The 23,915-nt window shown below is 39.7% G+C and overlaps 2 protein-coding genes across 2 annotated transcripts; one reads left to right on the top strand and one right to left on the bottom strand.

Moving 5' to 3' along the window:
• Positions 1-1,129: 1,129 nt before the first annotated feature.
• LOC138959241 (protein-lysine N-methyltransferase EEF2KMT-like) lies at positions 1,130-14,505 on the bottom strand. Its single transcript, XM_070330643.1, has 8 exons — positions 14,359-14,505; positions 13,425-13,565; positions 12,977-13,087; positions 8,774-8,851; positions 8,140-8,195; positions 5,677-6,269; positions 4,588-4,728; positions 1,130-4,014 (listed from the first exon to the last, which is right to left on the bottom strand). Exons 1-8 carry the CDS (start codon positions 14,503-14,505, stop codon positions 3,905-3,907), a joined length of 1,377 nt encoding a protein of 458 aa, XP_070186744.1. The 3' UTR covers positions 1,130-3,904.
• Positions 14,506-14,569: 64 nt separating this feature from the next.
• LOC138959247 (RNA-binding protein with serine-rich domain 1-like) lies at positions 14,570-22,900 on the top strand. Its single transcript, XM_070330651.1, has 6 exons — positions 14,570-14,710; positions 16,100-16,246; positions 18,692-18,850; positions 19,564-19,808; positions 20,624-20,762; positions 21,936-22,900. Exons 1-6 carry the CDS (start codon positions 14,700-14,702, stop codon positions 22,039-22,041), a joined length of 807 nt encoding a protein of 268 aa, XP_070186752.1. The 5' UTR covers positions 14,570-14,699; the 3' UTR covers positions 22,042-22,900.
• The last annotated feature ends 1,015 nt before the right edge of the window (positions 22,901-23,915 follow it).

Raw genomic sequence — 23,915 nt, 5'->3', positions numbered from 1 at the left:
AACATTAAGTAGTGTTTGTTTGGTCATCCTCTACACTTCTGACATCAGTAACAAGCTTGCATATCAACAGGAAGCATCATTCAATGACAGGAAACCAATTACATTCAGAGGTGCTTCCCAAATTCACCTGCTCGCAAACACAACAATAATTATAGTATATATACTGACCATTTTGAAAAGATCACACAACACAAGATTTGATGATCAATGTGCAAAAATAACCATTTAAAATATCAGAATCGTATGGTCTATACACACTTCTGAACACATTGTTTGGGATATTTATTGCAGCTGATTTGTGTATCTTACAAGCACATTCAAAGCACACCAGTGCATTTCTGGTTTATAAATGAACACATTAGAAGGCCATTAAAAGTATAATATGGGCCTAACTCCTCCCTTTACAAAAACAAAACAAATAAACAAAACAAAAAAAGGAACATTTTGAACTTCACGCCCTTTCCCTCACAATCCTTTGTATTCTAATGTTCTTCAACAACAAAAACAATCAAAACAAAAAGAAAACACAACAGAAACCAGTTCTGGTATTCATCAACATTTTGTCAGTCTGTCTTGGGATGGTAGGACACATAAGTAATGACAAGGTGTGCTTTTAACCAACAATCATCAGCATTTGCCACACAACTGAGACAAAATGACCAATACTTTGTTATAAACTATTTTCTATAAATGTATACAGGTTTGCATTCTGAGCTCATGTTTCAGAAGTCTCATATTGTTCCCTATGAAATTGTGCGCTTTACTTTGGAAGACCTAAAAGGAAAGGACATTTTGTTCACAACCTGGCTTAGTGCTTTGACTTTGATTTAACTTATCCACTTCTTCTTCTTCTGCGTTCGTGGGCTGAAACTCCCACGTACACTCGTGTTTTTGCACGAGTGGAATTTCACGTGTATGACCGTTTTTACCCCGCCATTTAGGCAGCCATACGCCGCTTTCGGGGGAACTTATCCACTGCAGAGAAGCCATCCGTCTTTTTCTGGGTGTTTACATTTAGTCAAGTTTTGACTAAATGTTTTAACGTAGAGGGGGAATCGAGACGAGGGTGGTAGTGGTGTCTGTGTGTGTGTGTGTGTAGAGCGATTCAGACCAAACTACCGGACCGATTTTTATGAAATTTGACATGAGAGTTCCTGGGAATGATATCCCCAGACGTTTTTTTCTTTTTTTTCGATAAATACCTTTGATGACGTCATATTCGACTTTTTGTAAAAGTTGAGGCGGCACTGCACACCCTCATTTATCAATCAAATTGATTGAAATTTTGGCCAAGCAATCTTCGACGAAGGCCGGACTTCGGTATTGCATTTCAGCTTGGTGGCTTAAAAATTAATTAATGACTTTGGTAATTAAAAATCTGAAAATTGTAAAAAATATAATTTGTTTTTAAAACGATCCAAATTTACGTTCATCTTATTCTTCATCATTTTCTGATTCCAAAATCATATAAATATGTTATATTCGGATTAAAAACAAGCTCTTAAATTAAAAATATAAAAATTATTATTTAAATAAAATTTCCTAAATCGATTTAAAAACAATTTCATCTTATTCCTTGTGGGTTCCTGATTCCAAAAACATATAGATGTGATATGTTTGGATTAAAAACACGCTCAGAAAGTTAAAAAGAATAGAGATAAAGAAAAGCGTGCTATCCTTCTCAGCGCAACTACTACCCCGCTCTTCTTGTCAATTTCACTGCCTTTGCATCGAGCGGTGGACTGACGATGCTAGGAGTATACGCTCTTGCTGTAAAAATGCAGTGAGTTCAGTTTCATTATGTTAGTTCGACAGCTTGACTAAATGTTGTAATTTCGCCTTACGCGACTTGTTTTATTTTACTCAGTTTTTATTATTTTGAGAAAAAAGAAGAGCAAATGCTTATAGGACTCACCTAAATTATACGTAATGTGAATCAGCCACATAATATTATGTACTCACACACATCCACACTCATACAACCATACACACACGAAATGACAAACAAAACTCCCTTCACTATGTCCTGCGTTCAAAAAAATAATAATTGTCCATTACTTAGCCCAAACTCGACCTTGAAATTTGACTAGGGTCCGCTGGGCTTGGGTCACGACTGTCATGACATGTAAGGAGTTCCATAGACTTTCAAAATGTTTTCTACTTTTTGTCCAAACTTGACCCTGCTGTCACCTTGAAATTCTACTTTGGGTAAACCACAGTAAATTGGTAGATGTCTAGAGGTCGTCAAACCCTGGAAGTGTGTGCAGTTTTAAAGATACAGGTTCAAAAATCTTCCAGAAAATTATAATTTTCCTTTTTTGACTCACTCATATATAAAGAGTATTCAATGAGATTTAGTAATGAGCAGTGTTCGTCTGTATGGGCAGGCCGGCCGTCCATCCAGCTTTCCGTGAAAAAAACCTTTAACGTTGAGATTATTTCATATGTTTTAAAAGCTAGAGCTGCAAAACTGTGTACGCTACTGGGGTTGGATGATCTCCTGACATGACCCAAGTCTTGTTGGCCCTCGTCAAATTTCACCAGAGTCATGTACGGACCGTAAAAACGTACGGACCGTAAAAACATAACATTGAGGATTTTTCAGATGGTTTTGGAGCTGGTGCTACAAATGATTATGTGCGTACTTCTAGGGTTTATGGAACTCTGAACATGACCCAAGTCTGATTGACCCTTTTTACGCTTCAGGCGTCACAACGAGGTTCTATTCAGGTCATAAAATGAAAATTACCAACACAAGGTTTATAAAACTAGAGCCTTGAAACTTCACACATTCCGAGGGTTGGATGATCTCCAGACGTGACCAAAGTCAAGTTAAATTTTTTTTGTTTAAAGGAAAATTATTATTTCATTCTATTTTTTTTCTATTAAACTTTTTTTCCTTCTAACAAAACCCAAGTCTGATTGACCTGTCTGAAGTTTCAAGTACACAGTGAGGTCAAGTCTGGATAAGAAAAATCAAAAATTATAATTTTCCAAAAGGTTCTGATGCATAATAGGGTCAAGGTTGGGTAAAAGAAAATAAAAGAATCACTTTCTTCTACGTCTTTTCAGCTAGAACAGCAAATAGACCGTTTCTGATTCATATTACTTATGGCAAAGGTGATAGCCTTTGCTTTTCTTGTTTCATCCAAACTCGACCTCACTGTGACCTTAAAATTTGACACGGGTAAACCAGACTTGGTTCGTGTCCAAAGGTCATCAGACCCTGAAAGAGAGTAAAGTTTCAAAGAATTATCTTCAATAACCTAGAAAACGTCAACATTCAGTGGGGGAAAACTTCAACCTTAAGTCTGTCAACAGACGGACGGCCTATACACCCGAACACTGCCCATTAAGATGACTCATTCAGTCACTAATCACTCAGATGAGTCAGAAGAGCAAAGTAAATATCTATCCTCACATAACTGGGACTGCAAATGTAACCAAGTGCCGGAACACTGCAATCACCTTTGGAGGCAAAGTCTAATCAAACAGGATTGAGATTTTAGAGCTAATTTCTGAGCCCTATATAAACTGTTATGGGTACTCAAAGGCAACCAAGAGCAGGAGACAGTAGCAGCCAGACCCAATCACAAACAGAACTCTACAATTCACAGGTGTCTAGCTGCTTGAGCTATAAATAGCCTGATACACAACTCTGCAGTCTGCTGTGAAGGGTGACGCAGTAGTCTCCCTGTCACACAAACATGCAAGGAAGCTTAGCAGAAACTTTACTCTCAATCCCATCCAAGTAATACATTACTTATCACGTTTACTTTTTCACAACATAAAATTGTTTCTGTATTGAAATTCTTAACAGTCAAGCTTTTAATTAAGTACACTACTAAATCCCTTGCAGAAACGGTAGCAGACTGCTGAAGCTAGGCAAGAGCAATGCAGGCTGTTAGGTTGGCTGAAAAGTGATCTTCAGAATCTCTATGGGCACCATTCGATCGTAGTGGAACAGTTCCTGCTTTGGTCCTTCCACAACCGAATACGACAGTCCCTCAGAGCCTGAATGGATGAGAAACCAAACCATTATAATAAACCTCAATGATGTCAAGAAGCTCTCTGAAATTTGTTAGGATCAGGCACAAACACCCAAACAAGCACACGCACACAAGACTTTTGAGTCAGAAAGACAGCTGTTAATGTCACACCAGCTCCACTGTAAATTGCAAAATAACAGAATCCCAAAACACAGTGTACCTGAGCTTCCAAAAGTAGTCTGTCTCTGAATCACATATTAAGAAAATCATGTTTCCAAAATTGGAAGACAAAATTCTAATAGAGAAAACCAATATCTGTTTTGGGGGAGACAATACCTGTTCCTGTATGTACAGCTAGCCTGCAGGTGATGTTTTCTGAGGAAACCATGAAAAGAAGTAGGGAAAATAAACTTGAGACCAATCTTTGCAGTACACTGTAAGCTACACAAAGTCTTGAAAAAGTTAACAAATAGGAAATGATAGAGAATACCACGATCAGAAGGAAAGACAAACACATGAAACGTCATGGCTTTTGCCTTGAAAACAAAGGAAGTCCTAAATTACCATGAATGTAGTAAAATATATTTGCAATACTGACTCAAAGCGATAAGGAAAGCATCCCGTGTGTCCTCGTTTCGTACAGTGGAAGCGATGAAAGCCTTGCTTTTCTTCCCAGGCTCAAGCAACTTTCGCAGCAGACGCACCAGGCTAGGGATGATACTTGGATCGTACACCACATCTGAAAAAAACCACCATCTTATGTTAGAGAAGTAAGTACCTACCTCTATCTGATTAAATGTCCTTTTAGACACGTCCTCTTTAAGTACCCTGTGACCAAAAATAGACTACAATGAACGGTAGATCAAGGTATGATATGAGCAATATGAATCATAAAACGAAGAAAACAGTTATAATTATATCTCCAATGAAAGCCAACTCTTGTCAACAAGAAAATGTGATAAGATGTAACCGAGTGCCGAAACACTACGATCACCTCGGGAGGCGAAGTGCAATCAAACAGGATTGAAAATGTTAGGGCTAATTTCTTAGCTCTATAAAAACTGTTATGCAAACCCGAAGGTTTCCATGAACATACAGACAATCGGAAACCACCAGACCCCATCACAAACAGAATTCTACAATCCGGTGTTGACTTAAAGGCCAACAACTCGGGTGCAGAGTCTGCTGTGAAAGAAGCGGTAGCCTCCCCTGTCACAATCGCCCCCGTTTGAATGAACTCCGTCCCGAAGTTCGAACCGGGGGACCACTGTCCATCCCAAGTTCGCAGAATGGGAACAGAATGAAAGATACAAAACGTTTGTGCTTTTTAGGTCCAGATGTACCTGTAATCCGGTGAGAACAAAGAATATCAATTGACACTTTTTAACTGCTCTTGTGGTTTCCCTTTTGTGAACATCATTTAAAATTTTGGAAGCTTCCAGTTCCAGGATATTCTCACATGTTAAAATTCTTACCAAAATAATCCATATTCATCCATTTTAATATGTAGAGTTCGCAGAGGCAAATATGGTTGTACCTTCTGATTTATGCATACACTGTGAACATCTTTTTCTGGTGTAGTTCTTTATTATAAGGTTTTCATGTATCCCAGTACAGTTCGACCCTTCATGAAATAAGTAAATAAGGATCTAAACAGTTGACAAACATACTTTTACAAAGCACCTACCTGCGCCAAGAATGACGTCAGCCTGCAGAGAACTACCCGGGGTGGTTGATGTTTGCTCCCAGTCAAGCCAACACACGCTCACTCTTGGATCGGCGCGAAGCACTGCTGTTTGCTGCTTGCCATCCAGTTCCCAGCGTGCTTCATTTACCTCTAGTTTGGCACCATTTCCCGCAGCACGCACCTCATCATCTTCGCTGACAGAAATCTCATCCTCGTCTTCTTCCCCTGCTTCCTCCACCCCCATATTGTTGTTGGGTTTGTCTGGCGATAACACAGCTTGGACCTCCATTCCGGTGTCCTCCCCTGCCCCTAAACTGTGGTCTCCTGAAGGTGTGCACGACAAGTCTGTTTTGTCTGTTGTCAAGCTGAGCTGTCGCTTGATTTTGCGAAACATTTTCTTGTCTCTGGTGTCCGCAGGGCTGGCCTGCTGGAGGGAGGAGGAGGGAGGGTGGGAGAGGTTGGTCTCAATGTTTTTGGCAAGAAGGAAAAGAACCTGTGCGTGAAAGTCGGTAAAGGTGTAACTCTTGACGCTACATGCCCGACACGCCACTACCCCTGTCAGCCCCAGTCCACAGCCCAGCTCCACTATGTTCCTGTAAGATACAAATATTGTAAGTTATCGTCTTCCTTGCTCTTTGCAGTTAATATTTCCAAAATAAAATTATTGACATTGAATCGACTAGAAAAGGAATACAATAAGCATTCTCGTTTGTATTTTAAAGTGCCCATATATATATATATATACCAATTTAATATGATAACAGAAAGTGTTTGCATTATGTTTGTAATAGAGGATCTACACCATTGGCTTTACATTTTCATGCCTCATAACTTTATTGGCTATCAATATGCTCTTGGGATTAACCTTGAGGTGACAGTCTTGAAAACAGCCTGGTTTATGTCCTTTTGCTGTCAGACATCTGGGGGGGGGGGGGGGGGGGGGAGTGGAGGAGGGGGGGGAGAGGGGGAGGGCTATGACTACATTTGCTGAAGTGACTAGCTATCAACAAGAGTGGGGCAATATTTGCGCAGTGAGCGACTGCTTTCAATGGTTTCATGGTTACATTTCAAGGTCACAGTGGCGTCAAGTGAAGTATAGGTCGATTAGTATAAAATCATTATTTTCTAGAGTGTTTACTGAGCTAGAGCAGCGACTGATTTGTTTCTGATTTATATTTGTACTTGTGTCAAAGATGAGTCGAACGAGCATTTATACTTCTTGTTTTTAGCCAAACAGTCTTTGGTAATCGTTCAATAAATGGGCATGAATGTGCTTTTTTATGCTTTCGTTGTTCTTGCATAAATACAATGTACTAAATAAATAAAAAATTTAAGTTTACAAACATTGAGACCCTTAACACTATTGTGACTAGCACTGCCACGGCGTTAACGTCCTGCCTGCCCAAGCTTGCCACCAAGAAACTTCTCAAAAATCAGTAACTGTAAAGAAATCTGTCTAGCAAGCTTGAATTAAGTCCAATCACCACCAAATTTTGTGTACTAATTCAAAAATGGATGCCCAGTTCAGTCGTGCTATTTATAAGTTTGTCACGCGATTTGTTTTAGCAAAGGGGGGTGAAAGGGGGGTGAAAGGGGGATAATTTGTGTTTTTTAACGTTTTTTGTGTGTTTTATTTTCCACTGCTTTTTTTAAAAGTTATTTTTTAACAGAAAGTATTATAAATAATGTTATAACCAAACAAGGTGTAAAACCTATGAATTAGCTGAAATATTGTTAACATTGTACACAGAAATAAGGAGACAGTACAAAGAAAAAAACAAGCAAATCACGCATTCACTCACAGCATCCTGACTCAAATGAAACAAAACTGTAAGTGTAACACTCACCAAATGATGTCTAGGTAATCCATATTGAATATAAGTCACATTTTCACAACAAAGTACCAACTGTACACATATGAACAATTCCAAAAGGATTTGAAGGCTCCAGCCATCCATTGTTATCAGTGCTGCCACGCCCCCATAGCTCCTGCACGATTCCGAGATACATGTTCGTCTAGCAGTATCACCCCCTACCACGTGTAGTTGCCGACTCGTACTAGCAACAACGGGACTGTTTCTTCCTCAATATCACTGCTATTATCGCTTTCTTGAGGCTAAAACGACACGATGTATCATGATCTACAGGATCCTCAAGATCCAACATCCGGAGAATCTCCTCCCGTGACAAGGCTCGCCTTCGATTCATTTTTTTTGTTCGAAAACACCACGCAAATCTGCACTAATTTGATCAAGCCGGAAGAGAAAACCACGTGTATCAAGGGAAACAACTCAATTTACTGCAAGCTTCAAAAACCGGGAAGCAATCACGAGTCGTGTACCTTGTATGTCTAATACTAAAATAGTCACTTCCCGTCCGTGGGCGTTGCAGCGCTATTACTAATATAGTCATCTCCCGTCGCGAAAGTGTTAAGCTGCATAAAAGAGACCTGGGTAAGCTCACCTGTCACTCAATACGCCTGGATTTTCCACTATCCATTCTGCCAGGTGCTGCGCAGCCTAGAATCAAAGAAACGAAAACTGAAATACAAATATCATGGTTATGTCATAGTTGTTGAAGCAAAATGTGACACTCAATACTCAAGTATAAAGGGGAGTGGCTTCTCTAAATGGGGGTGGCTCTTAGGTCTTAAAAGGGGGGTTTCAGGACTCGCACTGTATATGATTACATGCAATTTTGGTGTGTATATTTCACACTTTTCTTTTGTTGGTGCAACACTCCTCAATGAGAGAGCATTGCTTCGAACAAACATTGATTTTGAACAGTCATTTCTTTCACCTTCCAAGCTAGTCTAAAGAATTTTGTTGTTGTATCAATTCAAATCCACATCATTGCGCATGCAATCACTTGTCTCTTACAACAGGACAACAAAAAAAGTTACAATTTTCCTCTATCCTATGGAAAAATTGTCTTTAAACAAAGAGTTTACACAGAAGAAATCAATGGTGTAACCGTATTAGTAACAATAACTAACACTGCCAGGAGAGTCTTGTTTATAACAATACTCAAAATTATGAAAGACAGAAAAAATATATTAAAGCGAAACATAAGAGTTCAGTCAATATGTAAGTCCAACCTGCCATGTACTTAGCCCTGTCGTTCCCTGTGACACCAGATTGACAGATTCCTGAAGTGACACTCTGTCTCCATCGGGCTGAACAGACAAGACAGATATTTCATTTCATTTTTCATTTTCTTTACTCTATAAGTCTATTATCCCAATGCTGGGACATTTGGGTCCCTTCCTCCCAGTGGAAAGCTAGCAGCAACAAGAGTCGCACTACCCAGGTGTATGCGTGTCTAGGTGTAATCAGCAACCTACACTTATGGCAGAACGACCGAGGTCTTTTACGTGCCAGTGTAGTGACATGGGGGTGGGACATGGATACCGTCTCTGAGTCTGCACATAAAGTTGACCCTGTCAGGATTCGAACCTGCGACCTTAGGTGTGCATGCCGAGGCATGCATTCACCTATTTTTTGTTGTGAATACGTTTGCTTCAGCCCTTTTACGGTGTAAAGCAAGTAAACCGTGTTTTTATCATGGCACCTTGTTGTGACCTGTTTTTGTGGAGCGTTATTTAACTATTTTTTACGTGTGAGACTCACGTGCTCCTTGTTGTGACCTGGTTTTGGTCGGAGCATTGCAAAACTGCGTCGTTAGTTTTAGAATACGCGTGAGATTCACGTGTTCTTTTCCATGTCCTGGTTTTGGAGTGAGCCCTGCAAAACTGCGTTGTAAGCTTTGGAATACGTGTGACTCACGTGTTTTTAGTTTTTAATGTCAGCTAGTTCCTTGATCTTCTTTCTGTAAAATATACCGTTTTAAGTTTTGAGCATGCACGAAGTGCGTGATCGGTTACTGATTGGTTGTAAAATAGTAGTCTCAGCCGATTCTGTCTTAGGAATGTTGTTGGTTGGTCAATATGGTGACCTTTTGTTTTACCTTTAAATAACTATTCCATGTTAGGTTTTTGTTTTCTATAAATATTACTGTTTGACTTCCTCTCTTCAGTCGATCTGAGGGTTTTTATGGAAGAGTTTGGATGTTTTATGTAACGTATCAAAGTTAGCAAGTGAGCTTATGGAGTTCTTCTTGTAATGTCTTAAAGTCAACGTGAACAGTTTGGATATTGTCAACGTAAACGTGTTTTGGATACAGTTTTATTGAAAGTTGTGAATTGTTTATTGTGCCCTTCGTTGAGAGGCTACAGTTTTGGTACTCTGGTCAACCCACACAGCGCATAAGGTAATTTTGTTGTTACTTGTTTGTGTTGTATTTTGGTCGCCATTTTGTAATGACTTTGTGAGTTGTTTATGTATAACGTGAGTTGAAAGTCTGACATGTTGTAGTGTTTCTTTATTGTGTGTTCAACTATTCTAGTTTCGTGAAATGTACAGCAATGATTTGTAGACGCTAGAAAGTCGCTAATTTGTATAATAACTTGTGTTTTCTGTGGTTAACGAAGTTCGAAGTGCAATGTTTTCTCTGACTTATCCTAGCCTTACGTTAAAGGAATTTAGGTAAAAGAGCTTGCGGTCTGTGGTGATCGTTTGTAAACGGGCTTATTTCTAATAACGCTATTGGGGGAAATTTGGATGAGGAAATATCTTGTTTGTGACTTTGATTAACGCAGGAACGTTGTCGTTTAGAGACTTTTTAGTATGACAGTTTGCTATTGTATTCCTGGCCTGATGAGTCAACGTTTTGTATTTTCCTTAAAGTAGCCATTTTGGTTTTAAACGTATTCATGCTAAGTTTCTCGAGTATTCTTAGTGTTTATTGTATTGTTTAACGTAAGGAACGTAATCCTTTCGTACTGTTAAAGGATTAACCAACGAGTGTTTGGTATTGTAACTTTCTTGTCTGTTTGTCTTCGCCTGTTTTATGATTGTTTATTTTTCCCTTTTTGTTTCTTGCGTTTTGTTTATGCATTTTTGATATCTTTGCCATGTCTAATAATTTGTTTTCTTTTCTCTTTTTCTTTGTTTAGTTTTTTACCGCAATACGCAATATGCAATATGCAATACTGAATTACGCAATACATAGTACTGTAATCAATATACAATACTGATCAGATGTAAAGTAATAAACCAGTATTTTTGCGCGTTATCGCTTGTAACCTGTGTTTGTCATTTCGTATGAGAGTTGTTCTTTGCTAATGGTGACTGCGGTGGGTGACATCAAGTAAAATCAATTTTTTAAATTACGGGGAATGATGGTGACAAAATAAGATAATTACTGCATTCTACTGATGTAGCAGTATCAACAAAATCACCATGAAGGAAAATAATATGACAGAAGTAGCACTTATTCCTGCTTGTTTTCGTTTTTTGTTCACAAAATGGCGGCCAAAACGGGGAATGACAGACCCCTGCCATGTTCACAACACATTTCAAACCGACAGCTGCTCTAGAAAGGATAACTGTTATCATTCAACGATAACTTATACTTGGATTAAACTGCACAAAATCTTATTTGGACAACTGACCCTCTCCTGCTCGCGTGCTGCGTCCGATAAAAAACTGGTAACCTTCGAACGCGCGTCGTCACAAATCCGATCCACTGAAGAAAGACAATTTGCCGGCCTGAGCGCCAGGAAGGCAAACACACATTTTTATTTTCAAATCATGGCATCATTATCGATAGATGAAGATATTTGGTCGCGTGAATATACATCCGTGTACCTCGCAACGGTGACTTTCGTATCTGCCGTCACAAACGTTCGCCAGGTTACCCCGATTTTCATTTCTTCGCTCGCGCAGTTGAGCATGGATTGTTCTCGTGCGGCCTCAGTCCGGAAGACGGCAGGGTAAACACACAAATAGTGATGATGTCCCGAGTTTTGTGTACTACATAGAAAAGTTTGTGTACGGCAAAATTGATGACGTGTCACAGAAGCGAGGTAACTCCGTTCGCAGGTTACTTTCGCGCGAAATGTCTCTGTGCCACCGGTTTCGTCCTGAAAATCAACCGTATCGCATTGATTTTGCGAAAACTGAAAGTTCAGACAAGTTTCCTTAATGCTTACTTCGTAAAATTATTGATGTTAAAGTTGATAGTATAGTTATTTTAGAGCACAGGACTTAAAAATTATCGGGAGCTATGCAGCGACCGGCCATTCTCGAATGGTTTCATTCGTACGCAGGTGACCACAGATAATAGTTCTGCGAAGTTTAGGTGGCACTCTTCGCTGTTTTTTGGCAATAAAGTTGCAGAACTGTTTGTGTTGGTATTGTCTCCTTTATAACATTCATTTGTAGCATAATTTGATTGATTGCACCAGTACAGCGTTATACATGCACAAGTATTGGCAATTTGGTGTCGCGTGATTTGCAGGTTACCTCTTTCTGTTTTGATACATTTGAGCAGTAGTTTGCATTTGATTCTAATAATCTGTAGGTATTCCAAGTTACACCCTTTTAAACAATAACTGACCAAAATATCCCTGCCCTGCTGTAAGCAGTTGTGTTGCCACAAAAAGATCAAACTACAAGGTAACCTGCAAACGGTGTCACAAAATTACTGAACCTAACAACACTAAACTGTACATCAAAAATTCTTCAATACATGACAAACTAACAGCAAACACTCTGTTTTCATGGAGTTTACTCAAATTGTTTCACAGAATTAGTTTATAGATATGCTGTGTAAATTTGGTGTCACAAAGTACTGCAGGTTACTCCATTGTGACCCCCACCAGTCAGTCTGCTTTTTTGTCCGAACCATAAAAGTTCCTGACATTTTCTTTTTAGACTCAAATAATACAAGGGCTCCACTTGACAGGAATAGTATTTTCCAGGTTGTAGCTGCATTTTGAAAATTTCAGTAAGTTTCCACTGTTTTGTCACCAATAGCAAAGAACAACTCATGAACAATTTGTAGTACCAGCCTCGCACACGAAGGCGCGCACATTAGGATCACAAGTCCAGTGCTCTACCAACTGAGCTACCTGGCCCCTTAATGCAGACAAAATGTAGACAGAGACAGACATGTATAATTGGTTTGTCTATAAATTATTTGTAAACGTTAGTAAATGGTTGATATAATTATGTAAAATCATAACGCTCAAAACTCTTCTTACTAATTAAAACACTTTTTTACTCTGTGACATTAGTGACATCAGTCACTAAGATTGTGGTGTCTTTTTGCTATTCTCTCTCTCTCTCAATCTAAGTCTAACACAAACACTCTCAGTTCTCACGCATGCAGTTTCATGGGTTATTAATGCCTTCTCATTGTACAGACAGATACATTTAAGAATAGAATCATGTCTTACCAGTGTATACGTTTTGTAACAAAGTGTATCATCATCATCTTCTCTTTGTGTAAGGAGGTCTGTGTAGGTTTCATACACTTCATCACAGATCTCAGCATCCAGTTGTTCCAACTAGCAAAGTAAGAAAAACAATCATTAAAAATGTTATCAAATTACAATGAACCAGAATTAGCTGATAACAATCATTAAAATAGACAACAGACCCAACAACCATTTGCAAACAAAAACTTGAAGACTTTAAATTCAAACAGTAAATCTTTTTCAACTTTTTTTCTTGAGTACAAGGTATTCTTTTGATCCCAGTAACAGACTAAAATTAGAAGCAACAAAATTGTGCATTAAACCATGAATTGTCGATGTCATCCTTTTTGCTATCCGTCTGCAAACTGGTGTTCAAATACTTCAGTACAGTATGAAGAATAAAAATGGATAAAACTGGCTACAGCACCTTTTGAATTAGCTGTTTCATGAAGTGTGTGCGGTATGACAAAGCAGGCGGATGCAGACGGCAAACAGGATTCAACACTGTAGCATGAAGAACACGCTGCTGAAGCTGTGGTGTTGCCACCAGGGCTGCTGTCTCTTCATCCTACCACAATTAAAAGGAAATTAAAACCAGCTCTATTTCATCTCTGCGGTTTAATTTTATTTCACAAGATCCGCTTTGGAAAGAAAAGACACATGTAAATGATGTATGGGATCACACGGTCATGTAGTGATGTACACACAGACAAAATAACACATAATTAATGCTCTGCTAATCAAGATTATTCATTCTGGGTTTCGTGAGCCTGTGGTCATAGCATACATAGTAGTAGTAGTAGTATGTAGGGGCGGCTATATTTGTTAGCCGAAGGCCGCGAGGCCTTATTGGTGCCCCTTCTTTGTCAGATACTTTGCATGCCTAAATCCCTATTCTTTCAATGCTTTCAATCAAAGTCGTAAAAAAGGTTAAGAAATTTTGGAGAATTGTCCAAGAAGTTTTTGAAGGCGTCTACTGTGGGTGCGAATTTTATGTTAGCGGGTAGTGCATTCCAATTGTTAGCAACTCTATGAGAAAACGAAAACTTGCGCTTGTTAGTCTTACAGTGTTGAACAAAGATTTTTCCCTGGCTGTTTCTGGTGTTGTCTGTCTGCTTGAATGTGAATATTTTGTGCATGTCAATATCATCCACCCCATTTATAATTCTATATGTTTGTATTAGGTCATAAATAATAAACATAAAAGACACAGTTTTACTTTTATGCACCTGCACACACACACACCAACACACGCACTGTGAATTAATGTGAAGGCTGAGGCATCTATGCCAGATTCTTATTGGAAGAAGAAAACACAGAATACCAAAATTCGAATAAAAGCAAAGAAAGAGATTTAATACCTTCCACTTCATTTTTCTTATTGGCACCATCTCCAGGAACTGTGTGCCAAGAAGTTCTAACAGTTCTTCAATGTGATGCCTGCGACATGACATATTTGGATCAATGGAGGCCGCCATGTTTTGCCTGCATGTTATCGCTCCTGTCATTGGCTAATATTGCTGCTTTGGCTTGATTGCTCCAATCACAACCGATGTACTACTTGCACACATATTGCTTCGTTTGGCGTGCATCTTGTGGACGTCCGCAAAGGCCAAGGAAAAGATACCTGTCGCAGTGAAATCTGCACACTCAGAAACCATCAAAGGCACCGTAGCTGAAGGGTCGGCTGCTGACATACACGATGCCTGCAACGTATGTACTCTTTGACTGCATTTTTGTGTATTTTAAAACTGATCGGCTTCTTTTGAACAAAGATTGAAGGAAAATTGAGAATGGCAATGAGAAGTCTTTCAGTTTCACTGTTTGAGTTGACTAAGTTTCAGGATTGTCGAAATCCATTGCATACTGTATCAGTGTATGTCCCCCTCATTACCGTAAAGTTCTACATTTATTCTGCGCAGTAACTGCAAAGTGTTCTTAGTTTTTCTATGGTATAATATTAGACATGGAGCTTTGAACTTTCCTTTTCATCCCATCCGTCATGTGAACACAATGCCCATTTATAGTGGACTCTTTCAGTTCATGTTGATGGGCATATATATTTTGTGAGAAATGAAATGTTGTTTCTTCTTCTTCTTCTTCTTCTTCTTCTTCTTCACAATTGTGAGGACATCCCTGTCAAGGGCAACTATCCTTAATTTGGTTGGTACGCCTAATTTCCCTAGAGTGAAAGATAAAGTGGATATAGTGTACTTATGAAAATAAAAACAGGAGTGGGTTGGTTTAACTTGGTAGGCAAGCTATTGCTTTTCGCGATTTATGCTGTGGCGCCCGAATTCAGGCCCTGGGCTGAGGGGCTAGCCTACCACCCAGTGCAACCTAGCACAGCAACTGGGCCCCGACGAAACAATACAAACAGGACAAACAATATGGAGCAAGAGCGATAGTTTCTACCTATATCACTACTAATTTCTTATGGGTCGGGAGGGATGGAGAGGGGGGGGGAGGGGGGGAGGAAATCTAGTGCTGAGAGGAGGGGGTGGGTGATGGGTCTGGAGAGGGGAATCTAGTGCGGAGGGAAGTGGGGGGGGGGTGGTGTGGGAACAGAGGGAGTGGATTCTGACAGGGGGTGCTTATGGGCCTCGTAACCAGGCCTCAACGATGGTCCTGAAGTTTTCCTTCTTAAAGTTAAACCCATGTAAATGAGAGGCAAATATAGATACAGTTCATTCCGTAACTTGAAAGGTATATACAATTACTTGTTATAAGCTTTCAAGAGTAGGCTCTGCATAATTAGAGGATTAAAATATATAGATTACTGTAGAACCATCCCAGAATTTACAACGCTAAAGGTCAACATTACCCAAGAATCTTATATCACTTTTTTATCAGGTTCTTTTTATGTATGATTATTAGATCCATCAGTCTCGAACTGAGTGCAATTAAAGCATAGCTTATCTGGAACTGGTACAGGTACTGTGTGGTACCTGCATGGTGTTACACTTACAGCATACAAACTAAAATGAATGGTGTTCCATAGGGAGGTAAAGATAGGAATCAGTAACATCCATCTTTGAGGCTCAACAAATTCAGTTAATTATATTTTTGATTTTGATTAGTGGCTGCTTATTCTGTTGACAGCCGAAGCAAAAGTCCTGAGAAGAAGTCCGGAGAAGGAGATGCAAAGAAGGGATCAGAGAAGAAAAAAGATAAGGATGAGAAAAAAGAACGGGGAAGAGACAGACAAAAACGTGGTGGATCAACAAGTAGCGGATCGGGAAGCAGTTCGTGAGTATTGTCCATTTGTTCATTGTTGTGATTTTTACAACATTTATGCGTAATTTTTCATTATTTGAGTTTTTGTATGATGACCTTAGGCCAAAAAAAAAAAATTGTCTGTTTAGGGTAACCCGACCGACCCTATCGATTTGGCGCCGACCCAAAATCTTTTTTTTGATTTCAAAAAAAAAAAAGAAGAAAAAAGAGGTAAAAATGCTAAAAAGAGACATTTGGCGTTTCTTTCTCTCCCTTTCTCTCTGTTTTATTTTTACGTTAGTTTTGAAACATGTATTCATCAAATATAAGAAGTGAATGTTCGGCCAACATAGCATTTACCAAAAAAAAACAAAAAACCTACCTACCTACCGACCCTACTTTTTTTGGTCATGTTACCCTAAACAGACAATTTTTTTTTTTGTGGCCTTATAGAGAGTTATCTTAAAGCCATATGTACTCGATGACTATAGGTCCATTGCAGAAACTCAAGTTAACAACAGCATTTCTACTCGGCGCGCGCGGTATGAGAATCACAGGTCGTAACTCTCTGGAATTGGTCATCCGCCGCCATGTTGGATGCCTTGCACGATCTCTGACAGTGCTTGAGCGTTGGGTGGCGACTCGACAAAAGTGAAAATGACACGTTGTGTGGCCAAAAACTGCAGTCAGCAGGCACACTTTAGGATCCCTAAAGTTGTTTACCATCAGGGTGACAACTGGAAGGAAGTTACTGAGCGGAGAAGACGATTATAACTGGTTATTTTTTGCTGTGTGCAGTGCGCTAATCAACAATTGTCCATCGGTTGTGCCTTTAGAGTGAACACTGTGATAGGATGCTTTGAAAATTATACTTTGCAGTAGTTACCTGAGCTGCATTGTACCTCATTTGCCTGTCTTGAGAGCTTTATCTTGTGAATTTTGGTGCACTGTCTGCATGGTAATTTGAGATAAAGAATAAATAAATGAATATAATAATGTATTCTTGCTTTACTTTTTATGTTGTGCTGTTGTGTTAAAAAGGCAGATCCCCTTTGGACTCATGCATGCACAGTTTTCTTCATTTTGTCTGCATACACAGTGAAATACGCAAAAAGAAGAGAGTATGAGCGGAGTTGTGCCCCTTAGAGCTAAAGCTTGCCGATCCATTTGATAACGTCACGCCGAGTAAGAAGAATGAATTGGACCTATACACGCTAATTGCTTTACCAACAGCTGGAGACATGCTAAATTAAGTTCCCTGCAAAATATTGTGGTCTAGGACCCCTTCAATGTTGAGATATGTTAATTTTCATTTTGATCTGGATCGTCCTATTTATAGATTTGCCAACAGAGGTAGCGTTGACGCAAGGGAAATAACTCCGCGTCTTTGTTTACATCCAAAGTTTTTGAGACTCTAAAACAAGCTGTAATGCATGTATATGGTCCGCGCATGGCGACATATCGTCATTACATGGTCTTATGGTGCGTTTGACATCGATTATGGGCAAACTACACTTTGTAAACACGGGAGCGCGTACATATGCCTTTAACACTATAATAGTGTTGCTTTAATCTTACTCTTAGTCCCTTTTGTGCATCAACAATTCACACTACAGTGAAGTTTGATTCGGAAGTTGTTTGACAGTGACACTCTTGTTATAGTATTATTAACCTCTCTTCGTAATTATCAATCTCAAAACAAAAAAAAAAGAAGTGTACAAAAGGAAGAATATTCAGTTGATTTCAAAGAATCTGAAGGCTTTCATGCTAGAGAAGGTTCCAGAGTTATGGTGTCTATACAAACATATGTATATATATCTATATCTATATACGGCTTGTGTGTGTCTGTCTGTCTTTCTGTCTGTTCGCTATGCACGGCCAAAGTTCTCGATGGATCTGCTTCAAATTTGGTGGGCATATTCAGGTAGACCCCTGACATAATCTGGTCAATGAAAATTTTCAACACGTGCTCTCAGCGTGCAGCGCTGAACCGATTTTGGTTTTTTTATGGTTTTTCTGTACATCCATTCCCAGTAACTCTTCCTTATCTTCTCCAGTGTTTTGCGCATTTATCTCCCTTCCTTCGTGTGGCGTCAATCGTGTACTGTGCGCCACTCACCCGGCAAATGGTGCGCCGGGTATTCGGGTCTACTTCTTCCCGGCGATGCCGGGTATCCCGGCGAAGCCGGTACCCGGCGAAGCGGGTAATCATCTAGTATAATATATATACTGTAATTTTATACATACACCAGTGGTTGCTGTGATAACAATGTAGTGACTTACTTTCATATTATAGCCTGCGACTACCTGTCTGCACTTGCAGGTAAAGTCAGGCATAGTTACGAGTAACTGTTATCTTCAGATTTCTCATCTTTTGATGATTACAACTGTCTTTACTTGACTTCAGAGTCCTTTAGTTGCTATCCCCAGGCCATCCAGTGTGCATTGTGAAACTGAAAAGGGTATTTTTCATTTCAGGTCAGGGTCAAGCAGCAGGTCAAGGTCATCTGGTAGCTCTAGCTCTAGCACCAGCAGTGGAAGTGGCTCCAGCAGCTCACGGTCTGGCAGTTCCGGCAGTTCCCGCTCTTCTTCCAGCAGTGACTCCAGTCGGGAACGGGATCATCGTCGCAGAGACGGGTACATATTTTTGGTGATTTCATTCAAACACAGGCATGGGAATTAATGTATTAGATCATAGGCGATTTTCACTTTCAGAGGTAGCAGATTTCAGACGAAGAGAAAGTCTGCTTAAATGCTTGGGTCAGATTTTCTAATGTACTCTAAAATTTGAACTAAAGAGTTAGACTAAGTACAGAATTAATAATCTATGCCTGCAGATGATTGAACCAAGAATTGAAGAAACTGTCCTTACAATTCCACTTTATGTCAAATTAACACAACTTTCAAAGCAAAGGCACACTAAACATGTTTCCTGCGAGTGAGCAGAAGTGAGTCCTCATTTTCAGATGTGTGTAGGTTGTACTTGTACTGATCCTATGTCTGAAAGCATGTTTGCCAAGCTTTTAATTAAACACCAGGAAATTCAAGATGCCAATCCTTGATAATTGCTCATCTGGTCGCACAAGGCTCAGTTGAGTTTCTTTGGGTTACTTAAATAAATAATTTTGATTATTATTTATACGCTATTAATTTGCAACTTATTTTGCTTATATTTGCACAAATTGCGATCCAACTCAAACTAATGATTTTTTGCACAAATTTAGCAGTTATAACTTATGCAGACATTATTTGCTTGAGGACAAAGAAGGTTTTGTGCCTGTGAAGCTTCAAATGTGGTTATGTCACATTTTCCCTTCAACTGTTGATTTGAATGCTTATAATGATTTCAGGGACAAAGACAAGAATAAGAAGAGGAAGCGCAGTCCAACGCCGAGGCCCTGCAAGGTTCATGTTGGGCGGCTGACACGCAATGTCAACAAGGATCACATCCAGGAAATCTTTTCGCTGTACGGGACCATTAAGTACATAGACATGCCAAATGACCGCATACATCCCAACACTTCACGAGGGCATGCCTACGTCGAGTATGAAAACCCTGATGACGCAGAAAAGGCAGTCAAGTACATGGATGGAGGTACGTTTGCTGTTCAACTTTTGTCATATTTCTTATTCTTGGTGTTTGGGATCTTCTGAACGGTGTACATTGGAAAGCAAGGATTTTTTTTTAAAGTTGCGCTAAACCTGTCATGAAAGTGAACCACTTGAACTCAGTGGCAGAGAGTTTAAAGTGGACATACTCTAGCTTTGTTAACAAAATCTAGCAGTCAGTTCCATTTTGTGAGCTGTTAACCTCCACCATACTGGGCCAAGAACTTTACAATTTGTTGAATGTTAGTTAATAGTCACCAGTGACTGATTCGAAACCTCTGGGAGCCTGAGGCAAACATACACTCAACAACAGCCAAAGGCAAAACAAACTTAAAGCCGCAGTTTTGAAAGAATGTCTGCTATGTGCTACAGCCACTCGTTCCTCCAAGTCTGTTATCATTAGTTATCAACACCCAGCTTCCCTATGCCCACAGGCTAATTTACAGGCCGTCTCCAATTTCACACGAAGACAGGAAAGTGAACGAAACAGTGACTTCCCCTTTTTTCTCGGTCCAGTAATCAGAGATACCACCATACTACTGCTTATCTAAACAGTTCCAGACACTTGTTGGATAGAGGGTGTGAGTGTCAGTTGCGCGTCTTGAGGTCATTAATCAAATCTTCGTACTCGCAGAAAAATTCCTCCCGAACTTCGCCTTTAAGTGTGTGCGAGTGTGTCATCAGGGGGGCAATACATTCCCCTGGCAGTGTAAGGGTAGTATCACTATTCACATCTTCTGTCTGATGGCTTGGTCAATAAAATGACTGTCATGCTAACTTATTTCCTGTCCTTGGTTACAGGTCAGATTGACGGGCAGGAGATCACAGCTGGAGCAGTGCACATGCCTCGTGCTCCGGTACGTCCCCCACCAAGACGCAGCCCGCCTCGCAGACCTCCTCCTCGCTGGAGGAACTCTCCTCCCCGCTTTGGTGGTAGACGGTAGGTCGTTAGCTATTGTCACACGTTTACTTTAACTGCAGAAAGGTCAGTGTTATTCTTACAAAGTGATCAACCAAAAAAAAGGTGTAATGCTAAGTTTTAGATGGATATATAGTCGGTGGTACTTCCTGTCTGCATTCATTTGAATGGCTTCATTGTCTTGTGCTCTTGTTTTTGAAGACCAGGAACCAGAGATGTGAGCATCTTGCCAAAAGCCATGTAGCTTGATTGGTTTTGATACCTTATTAATAAATAACAAACACTATTGCCATCATTTCCAAGATTTTTCATTCATAACGAGCTGGGTAACAAAAAACAGTGTTGGAAGGTAACAAATTACTGGTTTCTATGCATTAAACAAAGCCACTGAGTGTGTATATTTCTGGTTTGCGTCACATTATGTAGGGAGAAGAGCTTGCAAGTCAAACTGATTGAACCCTAACGTTCACACATGCTGACCATACCAGAGCATAAGCATGATAATTTCAGTCATTGGAAAAACAAGCACCAACCTTACATACTTGTCAAATGTTTGACAATGTCATCAACTCAAAACACTGGGAAAAAACCAACCTTTCACTACCTTTCACTTGCTGGTCTACTGAGAACGCTCGTCGCGTTTGTTTTTGATTGCCACAGTTATGTTAGGGCCCTGAACATGTATATTGAAATTTGGGTTCAAAACATGGTTCAATGTGCATGATTTGGCATTTACTTTTTCACAAACAAAATGATGTCAAAAACAATGGTTGGCAGGTTGTCAGACCAGGGGAGTATGTCACCTTGTGTTTTATTTGTGTTTTATTTTTATCAACCTCTGCCTCCTGCCCCGGTCAATAGAGATGAAACAGAAGAGGACATGCTCCCCTCGGACCGTTCCAAAAGCTGGACTGTCAATAACCCACCAAACGTCTTATAATATACTGAATTAGCTGTGATGCTTTGCAGGTCCTGTCCATAAATGTCAGGCAAGCATGTTTGTTTTTCCAGGTTGCTGTTGACCACCTGTATGTGATAATTATGGCTGGGACGAATATGCCACCGAAACAGGAAACAAAGCAGCCAAGTCATTCTTGCATTTGTCAGATTCCAGTTTTGTCTTTGTGTTCTTTGGAGGTTTATATACCTAGATCAGCTGAACCTTTAACATTTTATTTTTGTGCATGTTTGCAGACCTTCACCTCCAAGACGTCGAAGCCCACCTCGCAGACGATCTCGGTCCAGATCTCCTGCAAGACGACGACGCTACAGCAGATCCAGCTCAAGCTCTTCACGATAATCAGCGAAGCAGTTCTGTTGGTCGTATAATATACCACTGTCCAGTTTTGCTTGTGTTCTTGAAGGCTGGCATTATGTATAATATTATGGACAGTGAACTCTTATAGACTCAGCAGTGTCTCTTGTTGTACAGAGGTGGTCTGTCACTTGACATTTGAACAACAAAAGAGGTAAAAATGGTAACGATTCCCATTGTGTAAATCTGTGAGAACAAGAATCACAAAAAAAGCTACATTTATGAAAAAATCATTCAAGGCTACTTCTCAAATCTTTAGGAACTTGGCATAGAAATTTGTGCTGGTCTTTTTTCTTCTTCTATTTACTAGTTCAGTTTGTGTTCTGTTTTAGATTCTGTGTCAAGGGTAGGTTCCTTATGGTTGGACAAAAGACAGGGAAACAAAAATGTAGTGTATTGACCGTTGTGCGCATAATGGCACACTGACAATGTGTTTATTTTGTACACAGACTCATCACATAACTATTTATGCTCACATCAGAATGCCCTCATCATTTTTCATCCTTATGTCAATTGTCTGCTGAAGCTGAAGAAAACTAGGAGACGTGATGCGTTGTGCATCCATTTGAACAGTTGAGATTTGAACACTTTGGTTATTTTTTCTCTGGAGACTTGGTTGTTTGTACTTGTTTATCTTTGCTTTTTAAATATTGTTTTATCTTTAATGTTGTCAATTCAAATTTGAAGCGAGTGAAATTTTGTCATTGGCTTGAATGCTCTGGTTGGTATTGTGTGAAGCGTTGTTTGTGCTGACGTTATGTCCTGTATCTTGCAGTGATGTTTATTTGAAGAACATGTGAGGATGAGCGGAACTGGAAGAATAAATTGGTTTTTTTTGACTTGATGCCTGTTGTTCTTCCCCTTGTTTTTGGAAGTGTGTATAACAGACTGCTGGTTGTGTGTGTTCTTAAAAAAATGCTTACGTACCCTTGCAGACAAGGTACTGTCAAACGGGCAATCTTGTATTGACCGCCACGTGAAAGATACACGTACCTTGCTGAGGCCATTCATCCACTGGCTTTGCTTTAACTGTATTGCCCAGAACTAAATTTGAAAAGAAGTTTGTCAACTGAGCAGTGCACCACAAAAAGTAGACAAGATCTTTTAATTCATTGCATGCAATTAAGCTAGTCCAGTGATGCACTGTCTTAACACTTTCTACCCCACCTATGTTGACCAAGTATTTTTTTCAGCCGAGACCAGCTGTCACTCAGAATTGTAGTAACTGTATCAACGGGCTGGATTGCAGGTGTTAGATGAACATTACAGGAAGCGACTGAAGCTAACAGTCTGAGCGGTTATATTCATACCTGTGTAGAGCCATACGAGTGGGTACGGATATATCCATACCTGGGAGACAATGAGTTAAAGCCGATTGGTCTCCAATAATCAGAAGCGAAAAGGTACTAAACCCACTTACATTTATATCCAAGAGTGACAATACACTTAATTTACAAACTTGCACAACAAAAACAATACGATGAGACGAAAAACCGAGGTCCCTTCGTGTACACTACATTGGGGTGTGCACGTTAAAGATCCCACGATTGACAAAAGGGTCTTTCCTGGCAAAATTGTATAGGCATAGATAAAAAATGTCCACCAAAATACCCGTGTGACTTGGAATAATAGGCCGTAAAAAGTAGGATATGCGCCGAAATGGCTGCGATCTGCTGGTCGATGTGAATGCGTGATGTATTGTGTAAAAAAATTAATCTCACACGGCATAAATAGATCCCTGCGCCTTAGTCCGAGTCTGGAGATACCCACGCGATATAAGACTTCATATAACAATACGTCACAAGACATAATCCAATACATATAATTGAAAAAAAGACTCATACCAACTGCAGATAATG

This window comes from Littorina saxatilis, linkage group LG2 (assembly GCF_037325665.1).
Source record: "Littorina saxatilis isolate snail1 linkage group LG2, US_GU_Lsax_2.0, whole genome shotgun sequence".
NCBI lineage: Eukaryota > Metazoa > Mollusca > Gastropoda > Littorinimorpha > Littorinidae > Littorina > Littorina saxatilis.
Note: the sequence above shows the minus strand (reverse complement) of the source record. Positions and strands in the feature narration are given on the sequence as shown.